Below are 14006 nucleotides of genomic sequence, written 5' to 3'. Positions count from 1 at the left end.
CTCAGGTCCCTTCCGACCCTAGAAACTATGAAACCATTAAACTATAAATACGTTGGGGGCATATGTGTGCCTGTGGCAGTACCATTTGCTTATAAATATAGGGAGTTCTCAAACCTGAAATAATTGTGGTTGGAAAGTTGTTTCTCCATTTCCATAACAACAGGGTACCCCCACCATCCCTCTAATTCATGCCTAACCACTTATCACTAGTTGGAAGTCCTGAAAATAATGGATGTGATGTGCCTCAGTTTTAGTAAGGCTTTGATATTTTTTAAAGGAGTTAGAATTCTCTTGTTACATTCTCCTAAATAAGAAGAGGAAAGATGATTTAAACAAAGCCACTATATGATGGTGCTTAAGGATTGGATAATTAAAGCTGAGGAGTACTCATCAACAACTCAGTGTCAAGCTCGGCACATCTACATTTGCCTATTAATGCACAGCAGTTGCTTTGGAGCTTATTGCTGCACATGCACCCAGGATCTCAGCATGTTGAGCTGGGTCAGACTAGTCCTGGCTGATCAGGGGCCTCAGGGATCAGCCTACCACCCTGTGGCTGCTCCTCCAGGCTCAACAAGCTGTGGAGGGGCTGGCTGGGGCACAAAGGTACTTCAGTGCAAGGCTAACTGGCAGGCAGCCCCTACACTGAAGCACCCTCATGCCCTAACTAGCTGGAGCAGTGTCTACATGTGTGCTGCTACAGAGTTTTTCACTCCACAACAGGAGAGTACTATCCTGCTGCAAGTACTATCTTGCTGCAGAGGAAGTTAATTTACTTCAGCTTAATAGGGGAGCTTATATAGCTGGCAAGACATTTACTGCACAGCTAATTAGTATTCTATGCAGTAAACATCTCATGTAGACAAACCGATTGAGTGATGATATCAAGCAGGGTCCACCAAGGGTCTGTCCTGAGCCAGCTGTTCCAAATTTCCATTATTAGCTTGGAAGATAGAATTGAGTGTACACTTACTAAATGTGAGGATGATGCTGCACTGGGTGGATTAGCAGACACTTTAGAGGACAAGATTAAGATTCAAAATGACAATGACAAATAGAGAAATGATCTGAAGTAAGTTGCTTGAAATTAAATTAAAACAAGAATAAAAACTGCTTTTAGGAAAGAACAATAAAATGCATACATAATAAACTAGGGACTTAAACAGGGTAAGCTGCAGCATTCCTGAAAAAGATCTGGGAGTAATATTAGATCACAAACTCAATATGAGTCCGTAATACAATATTGTCATAAGAAATGCTAAGAACATAATGGAAGGACACGAGTGTCGTATGTAAGGGTAAAAACATGTAAGATTTCTTTTGGGACAAAGCCTCTGGGATCCAACAGAGATAAAAGCATATTATTCAACTTCAGAGTAAAAACACATCATAGCTGAGGCAGTTCTGACTGATCTAAGTCAAAAGCAGCAGAGCACTTTTCATATGTAGCTTGTTCCTGGAATGAATGGTTATTAACTCAAATTAGCCACAATTATTTCAAGAAAAAGTACTATCTCAGGGTACAAACAGATGCAGTGTTTTGAAACAGTTCTAATTTGATCCAAGTCAAAACCTGTAGCAAAAGAAGAGGTTCATGGCCCTTTACGCATATAGTTTGTCTCTGGAATGAATGACAGTTAATTTAGCCATGATTGTCCCAAGAAAAAAGCATTATTTTGGATACTTAACAGGTATTTAGAGTCAGACAGTGGGTTTGTAGGTCTGTAGGATGCCAGATTTAGAGACTGTGTCCCAGAAATTATCCAACACTGCCTAGTATGTTGGGGCCAACATTGATCTGTCTTCTCCAGAAGACAAAAAAAACTTGGAGAGGAAAGTGTTGTTATTGTGTGAAGTAGTTATTCTACCCCTGTTGTTATAGAAATATAGTTATTCTACTGTGGTGCAGTTTGTGATGTGGGAAGCATGTGAATTATCATGCTTGCTAGTCCAAGATTGATTTCAAACTAAAACCATTTGAAGCTCCAAAAACCTCACTATTTTCCTTCTTTTAAATTAAAGCTACTGTTAATAGTAAATCAAAAAAGATGTGCATACATGCCATTGATATATAGGCCTGTTGTAGATAGAAAACAGGTTGTGTATACTCATCCAAAATGTCATTGTCATCAGTTTACCCAAGTATTGGTTGCTATGTGGAAGAAACCCAAGCCAGACTTAATGTCAGCATTTTTTCCTGTCAGTTCCTTGGCTTCATTGTATGTTTCAGTAACTTGTATAAAATTTAACTTGTCCCTTCAAAAATATGGCAAAATAAATTTCAGAAGAAAGAATACCAATAAATATGCCAGAAAATAATCTGGTTCCTAAATCTTTTGGACCACCTTTTAACCCTTTACTAGAAATTATTTATCTCTAATAAGACTCCAAAATAGTATATCAGAGATAAATTAAGCTTTACTGAGTAATGGACACCTAAAAAAATGTTTCAGGAAGCTAAGCAGCCAAAACAGAACCATGTAATTTGAAGCTTAAATACTATAGAGATCTAGCCAAGGAAAAAAAAAACTCGTTTTGCTCGGAAATCCAAAGAGGCTGGCTTAGATTTAGCTGTTAGAGTTACTGAATTAATTTGATTCATGTTACATTCCTGGATTCACATCGAAAGGTAGATAACTTTAATATGCTCTGGGACAGGCTGGAGATCAACTGGCTAAGCAGCAGCACTGCAGAAAAGGACCTGTGGGTTACAGTAAGCTGAATATGAGCCAACAGTGTACTCTTGTTGGGAAGGCAGTTAATGGCATAGTGGGCTGTGTTATTGGGAGCATTGCCGGCAGATTGAGGGAAGTGATTCTTCCTCTCTTCAGCACTGGTGAGACCATATCTGGAGTGCTGCGTCTAGTTTTGGGCCCCCCAATACAAATTAGAGAGTCCAGCAGAGGGCAGCAAGAATAGTTAGGGGGCTGTGGCACGTGACTTCTGAGGAGAGCTTGAGGAAACTGGGCTTATTGGCTGCGTCCAGATAAGTGCAGTCATGCAGTATTTGGTGAGGCAGACACATCTGCGGCATCACATACCACACATTCCATTGTTCTCTGTGCTGCAAGGAAGTAGCATGCAAGGTTTTTTTGACCCCTGAATATCCAGGCATCAGAAAAAATCCACCATAAAAAAAGCAGAGTATTGCTCGTGGTGGTGTGCATCACCCAAAGTCAGAGCTAGGCTACACACTGGCCAGACTACATACTGCACTGGCCAGGCTTTGTGCAGGAGGAGTAATGTGGGTACATCCCCAGGAGGCCCCCAGGACTCCAAGTAAGGCTGCTGGGGCCAGTCCAGTGCTGGCCCCAGCCTCCCCAACTCCACCCAGGGCAGCTTGCCATGTGCCAGAGTGCACATGGCACAGGCATTCTCCAGAGACAACTAGCAGCAGCGCAAGATGTGGTGCTGCTAGTTGTCCCTGGAGAACCAAACATCCATGCACGTCTGGACATGGCCATTTAGTCTGGAGAAATGAAGATGGAGAGGGGGATTTAATACCAGCATTCAACTACCTGAAGGGTGGTTCCAGAGAGGATGGAGCTGAACTGTTCTCAGCAGTGGCAGATGATGGAACAATGGCCTCAAGTTGCAGCAAAGGAAGTTTAGGTTAGATATTAGGAAAAACTTTCTCATGAGGAAGGTAGTAAGGCACTGGAACAGGTTACCCTGAAAGGTGGTGAAAGCTCTGTCCTTGGAGGTTTTTAAGCTCTGGCTAGACAAAGCCTTGGCTGTGGTGATATAGTTAGAGACCGTTCTGCTTTCAGCAGAGGGTTGGACTAAATGACCTCCTAAGGTCCTTTGCAACCCTAATTGTCTATGATAATATGTGCTGTGGGTTGAAAAGAATGAAGTTGCAATAAATCACCTTGTGTGTAAGACCATAAGAAATGTTAGGCACAGAAAGGATTGTACAGCCTCAAACACTTTTCCTTAGCTTTAGACAGAGGCCTAAATAATAATGTTAATTAAAATTAAGACATGTAGGTGATGTCACCTATATTGTATAATGCGAATTGTAAATTCCTGCAGCCAGCTCTTATTTATTCTCCATGTGCCTAAGTGGCAGATATATAGGTGCATAAGAGCACCTTTGTGCATGTACCGTACTTTGGGATTCTGTTTCCAACTCCGTGACATGAAATTGCTCGGTTGCTGCAAAAGGGAGAGGAGCTGTCCTTGCTGGAAAAGGAGAGGAGAGGAGTGCCTTTCAGCTTTTCAGCCCAATAGCCTTGTGTAGGGCTGTAAAAATTCTCTGTGGTTAGGGGCCACAGGCCACATATTGCACAGGCCACATACCCCCTGGACTGCATGGTGTGTAGGCTGTGTGTCATACCACATGCTCCCACCACCACTGCACCATGTGGCGGACATTGCCCTCTGCCCCACCCTGCTGCAGCATACCAGTGCCCCTGCACCCTGGACACCGCGCTGCACAACGTAGGCTCCACTCCTTACACTTCGCTGGCATCCCCGCACAGGGTCCTTTGCCCCTCTGAGCTGCCCAGCTGTACCCTCTCATGAGCTGTGCTGCTCTGCTCTGTCCCAGGGGTGGGGGCAGAAAGCAGAAGCCAGATGAAGGAGAGGAAGCTTGGAGACTGTCAGTAGCAGTCACTGAAGCAGTGGGGAGAAGTAGTGCCTGAACTGAAATTCTGGAGGCCGTAGGCGGTATGCATCACCAGTTGGACAGCCCTGGCCTACTGAAAGGGTACTTGCTCAGGGAGAAGGAGACCCAGATTACAGACCTTCCTCACCTAAAGGTGGTTCAAATCTGTATCTACTGCTTCTGTGGGCCAGGCCTAAAAGCACTACATACTACTCTCATTAAAGTTGGGCAACTGCATCTTGCATTTACTGTTCATTGGATAAAATAGATAAACAGCACTGGGAGTGTTTGTGCTCCTTTGGTAGCAGGGTTCTCTCCCTTCACTGAGCCACAAACCCTCTGGCCTGTTCTGTTCCTCCAGGTTCTGCATATCTGCATGTCAGTAGTTATTCCAAAGCAAAATGAGTGTAAGGCCTTTTAGTAACATCAATGGTGTTATCATCACACAGGAATTACTCGGTTTATCAAATGATACCAGCAGCCATGAAAGACATGAAGTGCCACAGAATTATTTATGAGGCAAGACAGAAATTAAATATTTAAAAATAGAGGCGGAAATAAGAGCTTAGAAGTATTTTTACTGCCTAGAACTTTTTTAATGATTTGTGATTTGCTTTTGAGAACCGAGAAATAATGATGGTAGGATAGAAGGTAATGTAAATGAGGTTCCATCTTTGAATTCACTGATGGTCATGGTTTGAATATCAAATCTGGTATAGCTTTTTTCATGGGACCCCAAATAATATTGCTTTTCAATTCCTTTTTTTTTCTTTAAACACAAAATTTTGCACTGTCGTTAGGGTTTCAAAATACTGTTTTTTAAGAAGTAATTAAGGCTTTAGGAATCTTGTTTCATATTAATAACCTAAATGAAGACTACAGGCATGTTGCTACTTGTGAATTTTCTTATGTTGCTCCTTAGAGCTGAATCAGTGTGAATGACAGGAGTAAACATCAATCAGATGAGTGCATTCTGTCCAAATGCTTCTGATGAGATCCATAACTTTAATATGATTATTGAGTTCAGAAAAATGATGTCAGACATCAGTTAAAAATATTATAGAAATAAATTCAATCTCAAATCCCAAAATATTTCCACTGCAGGTACATAGAAGGTTCCCTCAGCAGGAAAGGTCTTGCTAGTTTAGCTCTAGATTGTGAAACTCCTTCTCATTTTAAAGTCAGTGAAACTAGTCAGAGAAAGGTACTACTTCAGGCTCCATTCTTTTTTAATTTTAGTCTTCTATTCCATTTGTGCATTTAGGGGTGGTACCTTAAAAAAATAAGGTACTACCATCATTTCTTGAGACTTCAGAACAATTTACTCAAGTGCTTGAATATACATTGCTATAATATGGTTCAGAGTTTGTTTTTTTAATTTTAAGGACCTGTATTTTGATACATAATTCTATGGAGCTATCCTTAGAAATTAAAATAAGAAGATATATTCTGCTAATTTGAGGTCATACAGCCCATCTTACACTTTAAATGTTTATATAACAATAAATTGAAGTGTTTCTGATACAAATATCAGGACTCTGAAATAATATTATTTTCTTTAACAGACTGTCACAGAAAAGCATAAAATGAATGTACCAGAAACTATGAATGAAGTCCTTGATATGTCTGATGATGAAGGTATATAAAAAAGTAAAATTTTATCTACTTTAAGTCTACTTGCTGTAACATCAATTGTTATTAAATTCATTTTTTGCTTATTGAATGATCACTGTTGCAAAATGTTTTATTAGCTATGGCACTAAATTGTTTTGTTGACATACGGATATTCAACTTTTTATTTATTTTATTTATTTAAATCAGCAGTTCGTAAAGCCAATGTCCCTGAAATTCTCAGTGATGGTGAATATATATCAGATGTTGAAGAAGGTATTTGTGCATTTTTGTATTGCAGTGGAGTTTAACCTCATTTTTTAAAATGTCCTTTGTGTAGAAATTAACTCTTTTTAAACTAACTTTAACCATTACTACCCTGCTAGCAACAATTTGTGCATTATACTAAGTGTGCTTTCAAAAATTCTCTGACTTCTGATAACACTTTAATTTTTGTCATAACTTTTGCTTTACTCTTAATTAAGTAATGACTAATTTTCTGGGATATTCTCTCTGCTGCAGTTTCTATTATAAAGAGAGAGAGAAATAGTTTCTCTATTTAAATTTTAAAAGGTACATATTAGACAGACATATTGAAATACTTGGGAAGATGGCTGACAATGTGAGATAACTGTTAGGATTTTTTAACATCTCTGTTGTAAAATGAGTATTGGGACTATTGATTTTAAATTGATAGTAAGTGCCTGATATGAAAAGAGCTGCTAGAGTAAAAAAAAAATCATCATTTAGTGTAACGCCACAGAAGTTTACACTTTTATTGCAATATGAGGATGATGTGCTATCATGACTAACATGTGTTAGGGTGTTACAGAGTGCACAGAGAGTGAACATATCTGTTAGTACTGAATTAGACTGTGAAGTGCTGTGCAATAATAAAGGGACTCCATTTGGATTGCAAGAATTTGGGTCTTTATTAGAAGAGCCATGTGCTTGGGTGCTGCTGCTTGCAACTATGAAGTGCAGTGTGTGCTCAGAGCCGTTGTGAAATTCTCTAAGCAGTTGAGATTCCTGGTGTCACCCTCTAAATCATCCTCACTACAAGTTGTGTTCCAACCTACACGTATTTGCAGGTTGTTACAACATTAAAGCCAGGCGTGGGCAATTATTTGGGCTGGAGGGCAACTCAGGGAGTTTTGGGACACTTAGGTCACCTTTCCTCCCTGGCCTACAACAGCTCACCAAAACTCTTTAAGTGGTAGATTACTAGACTGGTTCAGGGGCACTGGATGAAGCAGGAGAGTGGGGTCTTCATGGAAACCAACCCAGAAACCCTGTGGGCAGGTCGCATTCAGCTGAGCAGATGGAATGAGGCTGCAGGCATGCAGGGCGAATGCCCAGGTCAGAGTTGAGATCTGGTCCCCATATGGCCCCACACTCACCTCCCCAAAATCCTGGCCATGGCCCCACTTACCCTCCCACTCCTGGACACTGCTCTCCAACTGCTCATGGTCCCATCCCATCCTCTTGGCTGCAGGGGCCCTGGGCCTGTCTCCATGGAAACCCCACTTGCCCACACTGTCTGGTGCCTCCAGTCGTGGGTACAGTGGACAGACAGGCTGAGTTGCCCAGGGCTGGTGGCACTGCCCCTGCTGGTGGTTGTGGGGCAGATAGGCCTGCAGTGCCTGGGTTCTGACAGGAGCAGGAACACTGGCAGCAGCAGCTGGATGCAGCAGCTGGATGGAGCCGCTGCTGGAAGCTGAGTCCAGCCACTGCATTGCCCCAGCCCCACTGAGCAACTGGGGATGGCAGGACTGGTTGCATGCACCACAGCCTGGGATGCCCCCTGTACCTGGGCCACGTGGGGCTGAGGGACCTGCCACAGGTGAGATAAAATCCCTTGGCAGGCTGATCCAGCCCTTAGGCCATATTTTGCCTACTCTTCTTTAAGCTCAGCCCTATATAAAAGGAGATACACAACTGTGCCACCTCAAGAAGAAGCTGCAGTTCACACAAGGTCCAATTAATGAGTCTGTGTATAGTAAATTCTGTATGGGGACAGAAATAAGGCCCCATACATTTTCAGTACCATCTATGTAAGGATTTTGAGCTACTTGCTGCAGCCATTACTGCAATGATGGCCTATTCAAGGCTCTTCCATGATCCTGAGATACTCAGAAAATCCTTGCTGACCACTTTCCCTGTTAACTCCCCCCCACCCCCCACCTCCCCGCAAACCTTTACAAATGCAACAGTGCAAAGACCCTTGCTTTCTCTGTCTTGATGAAATTCATCATCATGATGAAAACAATGTAACAGGTTTTTGTTGTTTTCCATTGTGTTCCTTTTAGCTTGCACCAGAGCTATAATTTCTTTCTGTGTACCAGTTACTGAGGCATTAGTTGCAATTTTCCTTAGTCTTTCTATTTAGTCTGTCTTCTGATTTCATGCTTCTCAAGAAGTTCATTTTTAAATTTCCAAATTTCCTTTATAGTATTTTAAAAATTTGAAAAAAGAAGCCCTTTTAGCAAAATGTTAAAATCTTTGTTAAAATGCAAAAACTATGTTAAATTTTTGGTTCATGGTGGGGGGGCAGGCTTTTTTTTAATTCAGAAATTTTCAGCATGTTTGTTCCATTATTATATCTCCACATAGTTAATATTCTTATAATCTACTTATATTTTTTAAAAAACTCTCCTAGGTTGTCATTTTCTAATTGTACTTTTCATAGCATAGAACAAAATGATTATAGCTGGCCTGAATACTAATTTATTACAGTGTTCATTAATGTAACAAAAAATAATAGTATATTTGCTAGTGCTAGAATAAAAACTCATTTGTCTAAAAAGCCAGGTGAGAAACATTTAAGTATGGACTGGCAATCACAGAATTTATTATTTAAGGCATTGCAGTAATGTGTTGCAGCATCTATAGATTCAGTACTAGTCTTATAGTTCTATGAAAGATAGATAAATTCACTAAATTATATTTAAAAGACAGTTTTAAAATGTTAAATAATATTATGAATGCTTCAAATAGTAGAATCATAGAAAAGTAGGTCTAGAAGGGACCTCCAAAGGTCATCTAGTCTAGTCCCCTGCCTATGCCAAGATCATCCCTATCCAAACCATCCTATACAAATCCATTGTTCAAACTCTTAGCAGAAGTACATGGTCAACACTGACAACTGCAAGACTAACACCTTAACCTGCCACAGGTAAAACAGGGGGACCACAGTGGACAATGTTCTGCTATGAAGGTTGTTAAAATATGCTCAAAAGATCTAAGGAAGAGGGATACAACCCCTGCTACAGAGGAAAGCAAGGGGAAGAGGGTACACGGTCTGTATCAGCCTAACCAGGACCCTGGTGATTGGTCCAATCCTGAGTGAAGCAGTAAGACTCTCTAGCCATGAACCTCTTGGTTTAAGTCCCAGCAGAAGCACTGGAACATCCCTGTCAAACAGCAGGCAGGCAAAGAAAAAAAAATCTTCCTAGTCCTGGGAAGCAACCAGTAAAGCCCAGAACCATGGGAAATCCCCATACAAGAACATAAAGCATCCCCTAGATCATCCCCGACCAATGCTTATCTAGCATCTTCTTAAACACCTCCAGTGATGGAGATTCCGCAGCTTCTTGGCAGTCTGTTCCACTGCCTTACTGTTCTAACTATGAAGAAGTTTTTTTTCCTGATATCCAATCTAAACTTACTTTTCTGCAACTGCAGGCCATCAATCTGTGTCCTGGTCTCTGCAGCAAAGGATAAAAGGTGTTATCTTTCTTTTTTTGTAGCACCCCTTCAAGTATTTGAAGACTGCTATCATATACCTTGTCAAGTGCCCTTTACAAAAACTAGCAATCAGGACTCGTGGTAAAGGTGATATCTTTTATTAGATCAATTAGTTTTTTGAAAAAAAATCTTTAACTGCAAGCTTCCAGGCACAAACACCCTTCATCGGACATTGGAGAAAACATTGTAAAAGTTCTCCTGGGTAGAAATGAAAGTTCATATTTCATAGAAGAGTTAAAGGTGTGATAAAATCTCCTGTTTGGAAAAGTTCATTTTATATGCAGATTAGGCTCAGAGAAAAGTTGGAATAATCTGTTTACCTCAAAGTAGTTTGGTGGTAGGCAGAAGGTAGTCATATTTCCTCTTTACACAAACTAAACATGCCTGTTTCCTTCAGCCAAGTATGACTTGCTTTCCAACCCCTTTGTCATTTTTGTTATCCACCTCTGGACCCTCTATATTTGCTCCATTTCCTTTTTAAGATGTGAAGCCCCAGACTCTACACGGTACTCTAGATGAGGCCTAACCAGTGCTGAGTAAAGACTCATTATCACCTCCTGTGTCTTGCCTCTAGTGCTTCTATTGATGCATCCCAAAACCATAGTTGCCTTTTGTGCAGCTGCATCACACTGCAGACTTATATTGAGTCTATGATCTACCAGGGCTCCCAGATCCTTCTCCATAATGTTGCCAATCAACAAGTTGTCACCCATCTTGTATTTGTTTCTGATTATTCTTCCTAATGTGTGGCACATTGCATTTATCAGCATTAAACTCCAACCTCTTAGATCCAGCTCAGCTTTCCAACTTGTCAAGATCCTTCCAAATTGTACTCCTGTCTTCCAATATATTCACAATCCTTCCCAGTGACATGCCATCTTCAAATTTGCTCAAGAAGCTCTCTATTCCAGCACCCAAATTATGCTCCTGCCATTTTCACATGGATCCATTTATAATTACACTTTTTCTTGTGGCTATTCATCCAGTTGTCTCCCTACCTTATAGTAGTTTTGTTCAGCCCACATTTCTCCTTATTTGTGAGAATGTCATAATGGACTTTGTCAAAAGCCTTGTGAAGTCCATATACGTTATATCCACTGCATTTCCTTCATCCATCTAAGTAGTTACTTTGTCAAAGAAGGACATTACGTTTGTTTGGCACAATTTGTTCTTAGGAAATCCATGCCAGCTGCTTGTGATCTGCTTTTTCTCCTCCGGATGCTTACAAATAGATTTCCATATGATATACTCCAGTAACTCCCAGTAAATAGATTATGAAACTGGATACAGGCAGCAATGTATTGGTTTAGAATAACCCAAAACATGTCATTTTTAGACCTTACCTCCATAAGTAGGAACTTTGGGCCAGATTTAGATTGCCTCAAGAATTGAGATTCCCCATCTTCCCAGAAGCAGGTTTCTTCTTGCTTGTTCACTCTGAGTCCCACAACACTGGCATATTTGTTCTTTCAGGAGGCCTAGCTTCCACAGGAGGAATGGTGAGGGCCAACTTACCCTGTTCTTTAGCCCCATATAACCTATAAAACACTTGGTCACAGGAGCCCATGAGCAGTGCCACTCCTTTCCCCTCAGCCACTGTGTGACACAAAGGGGCAAGGTTGGGCATGGTATGAGACAAAAGTTCTGCCCAGCTGCCCACCACTTCTCTGGACACCACAGGAAGCTGCCTTGCTGGGAGGCATGGGGCTGTGCTCCATTGGTCTGTCCTTCCTCAAAGTGCTGAGAAACAGCTGGTTACACATGTGCATGGAGAGTGCAAGGCAGCCAAAGCCCATGCCACTTGCCCCAATTCCCCTGTGTGTTCCACAGCTGCCCACAACAGCAGTGGTTTAGCCAGGACATGGGGCTCAGACCTTCAACTTGATCTGCAGCCTCCTCTGGGCATTAGGTGAAGTGTGCCTGGAAGGGCCAGGAGGGGCAGGGGTCTGGAAAGGACTACAGCTGAGAGAAGGGGTGGGGGAAGAAGCAAGGTGATCTGGACAAAGCCAGACTTTCTGACCTTGGATATGGTGGCTCTTGGCCAAATGCATATACTGCCTGCCTGCCCAGAGTGCTGGTGGACTTCCTGTTCACCCAGAGGCCTGTTTTTACTGCCTCTACAATTTGCCACCCTAAGCAGCCACCTATGCTATGCTGGCCTTATATAGAACTCAAGTCCCTCACTTCCCAGGGTGAATGCTGTAGCTACTAAGCTACTGAGCAAAAGATAAACACCATCACCACTGCTGTTGCTTTCTGAATCCCCTATCTTCAAAAACTAAGTGCATAATGATCTCAGAAGTGTGACTTGTCATTGTGAATCTCAAGAGAAAGGAGATGTGTAATGAATAGTTTGAAGCTTTAGCATTTCCCACTGACTACTTTTAAGTGTACTTTTTAAGGCATTTATCTCCCTCCGTTTTATGCATAGAGCACTCGGAATATATGTTACTTGAATCCTGCTGTCTGTATTCAAATAGTAACGATGCTTCATTCCAAAGTGAAATCTATGATTAATAAAGGATATTAGGCCAAAGTCTCTTTTTCTCCCCCAACCCCTTATTAAATTACAGACTCCATAGGAAAGGAGCTGCCTTGTCCTATGAAGCAGGTCATTAGCACTTTGCAAATAATAGTGATGGATTCTGAGACCCTTCTCCCATAAGTTTTCAGTGCTTTACAGAGATGTAGATACCGAATACTCATTCAGGTTAATAGAGGTCAGTACATTAAAGCTTATAAAGTAGTCTGATAGCTATTTGACCTGGAAATGCCGGGTCAAATAATGGCTATTTTAAAACAGTGCAGATGACACAATTGATAAATGTACAAGGTCCATCCCAGGGAGGTCTTTTCAAAATTGACAAGATTAAAGCCGTGCAAGCAGCACAAATAAGAATGCAGGTAGAGGCATAGAAGGGAGGTCCAGGCCCTGGACAGCAATTCCTCATAGGGCTCCAATTTTTGCACTCCTGCAAAGGTGGTACATGGGACTGCTGCATTGATGGCCTGCCCTCAGTTCCACTAGTGGGTGTAGATGTATGTATGTAATGTTTGAAGCATTCCCAAATGCCATGGAGTGGGAATTGGTTCACAATTATATGAAGTGCTGTGACTTTGCCAGGGAGAACCCAGCACAGCATGCCTCGCAATGGGTAAAGGGAGGCAAGCATGCATGGTTTGAGTGTTACTTGGAGTGTTTTCACCTTTCTACTTTCCCTTATCTTAAAAAAAGGATTCAGTAAATTTTAGTTGCTTAAAGTCTGCCATGTGTGTGCCTGACTTGGTGGGGACAGAGTGCTTGGACTCACACTTTTTGATTCCTTGTGGCTGGGGGCATGTTCAGGGGTTATGGTTACACAGGAAGTAAGAACAGCTAGTTATTAAATAGCTATTAGCAAAATAGCCATGCAAGGGAGCTCATTGATAAAAAGAGCGAACAAAAACGGACAGTGGAGTCCTCACTGCTTACAAGGTGAATCAGATACAGCACTGGGGTGGGTGAAGAGTGATGCAGTGTAGGATGCCTGAAGGACCAACCAGACCCATGTCACAGAACATTTGGTGTCCATACATAACACTGAACAAGTTCAAAATTGTAGTTGATGTTCCGGTACCCTTCTGAACTGTTCCATGTAGATTTAAACCAGTTTAACAGTCTTGTATGTTTGTCTGCTTTAGGTTTAAACCACATTTGGACCATTCTAAGTGTTATTTGTGGCCACACCCTAAGTAGCCCTAATCCAAGCACTGTCTAACATAGTAAAGATTGGGATCAGAAGCCAAACTGATAGGACTCACAGCATCCCACATTTTCTCCTCTCCTTCCTCCCCTTCCAGTGGGAGGGAGAAAGGGAGAGCAGCAAGCTCTCAGGGAACCCTGCTGAAACCTTGCTACTGCCACCCTGGCTACTGCCACCCTGGCTATTGCTACTGTGCTGACAGCAGCAGTGACACTGTGGGCACCAGAACCTGAATTTCTGCTACTGCTATCAGGGCCCTGGCAAGAATTGATGCTCCAGCTGTGGCAGCAGTGTTA

At 41.8% G+C, this 14006-nt stretch overlaps 1 protein-coding gene across 4 annotated transcripts in view; it reads left to right on the top strand.

Annotated features, from left to right (window-relative positions):
• ANK3 (ankyrin 3) overlaps nucleotides 1-14006 on the top strand; it is a 380097-nt gene that overhangs the window by 252682 nt on the left and 113409 nt on the right. For 3 of the 4 annotated variants that reach the window (XM_019538622.1, XM_019538623.1, XM_019538624.1), the window contains exons 22-23: nucleotides 6175-6247; nucleotides 6431-6496. In XM_019538622.1, the coding sequence (XP_019394167.1) occupies nucleotides 6175-6247; nucleotides 6431-6496 (139 nt within the window). The remainder of the gene's footprint in view (nucleotides 1-6174; nucleotides 6248-6430; nucleotides 6497-14006) is intronic. The other variant, XM_019538625.1, reaches the window with a different exon arrangement.

This window comes from Crocodylus porosus, unplaced genomic scaffold (assembly GCF_001723895.1).
Source record: "Crocodylus porosus isolate Cpor-Errol unplaced genomic scaffold, CroPor_comp1, whole genome shotgun sequence".
NCBI lineage: Eukaryota > Metazoa > Chordata > Crocodylia > Crocodylidae > Crocodylus > Crocodylus porosus.
Note: the sequence above shows the minus strand (reverse complement) of the source record. Positions and strands in the feature narration are given on the sequence as shown.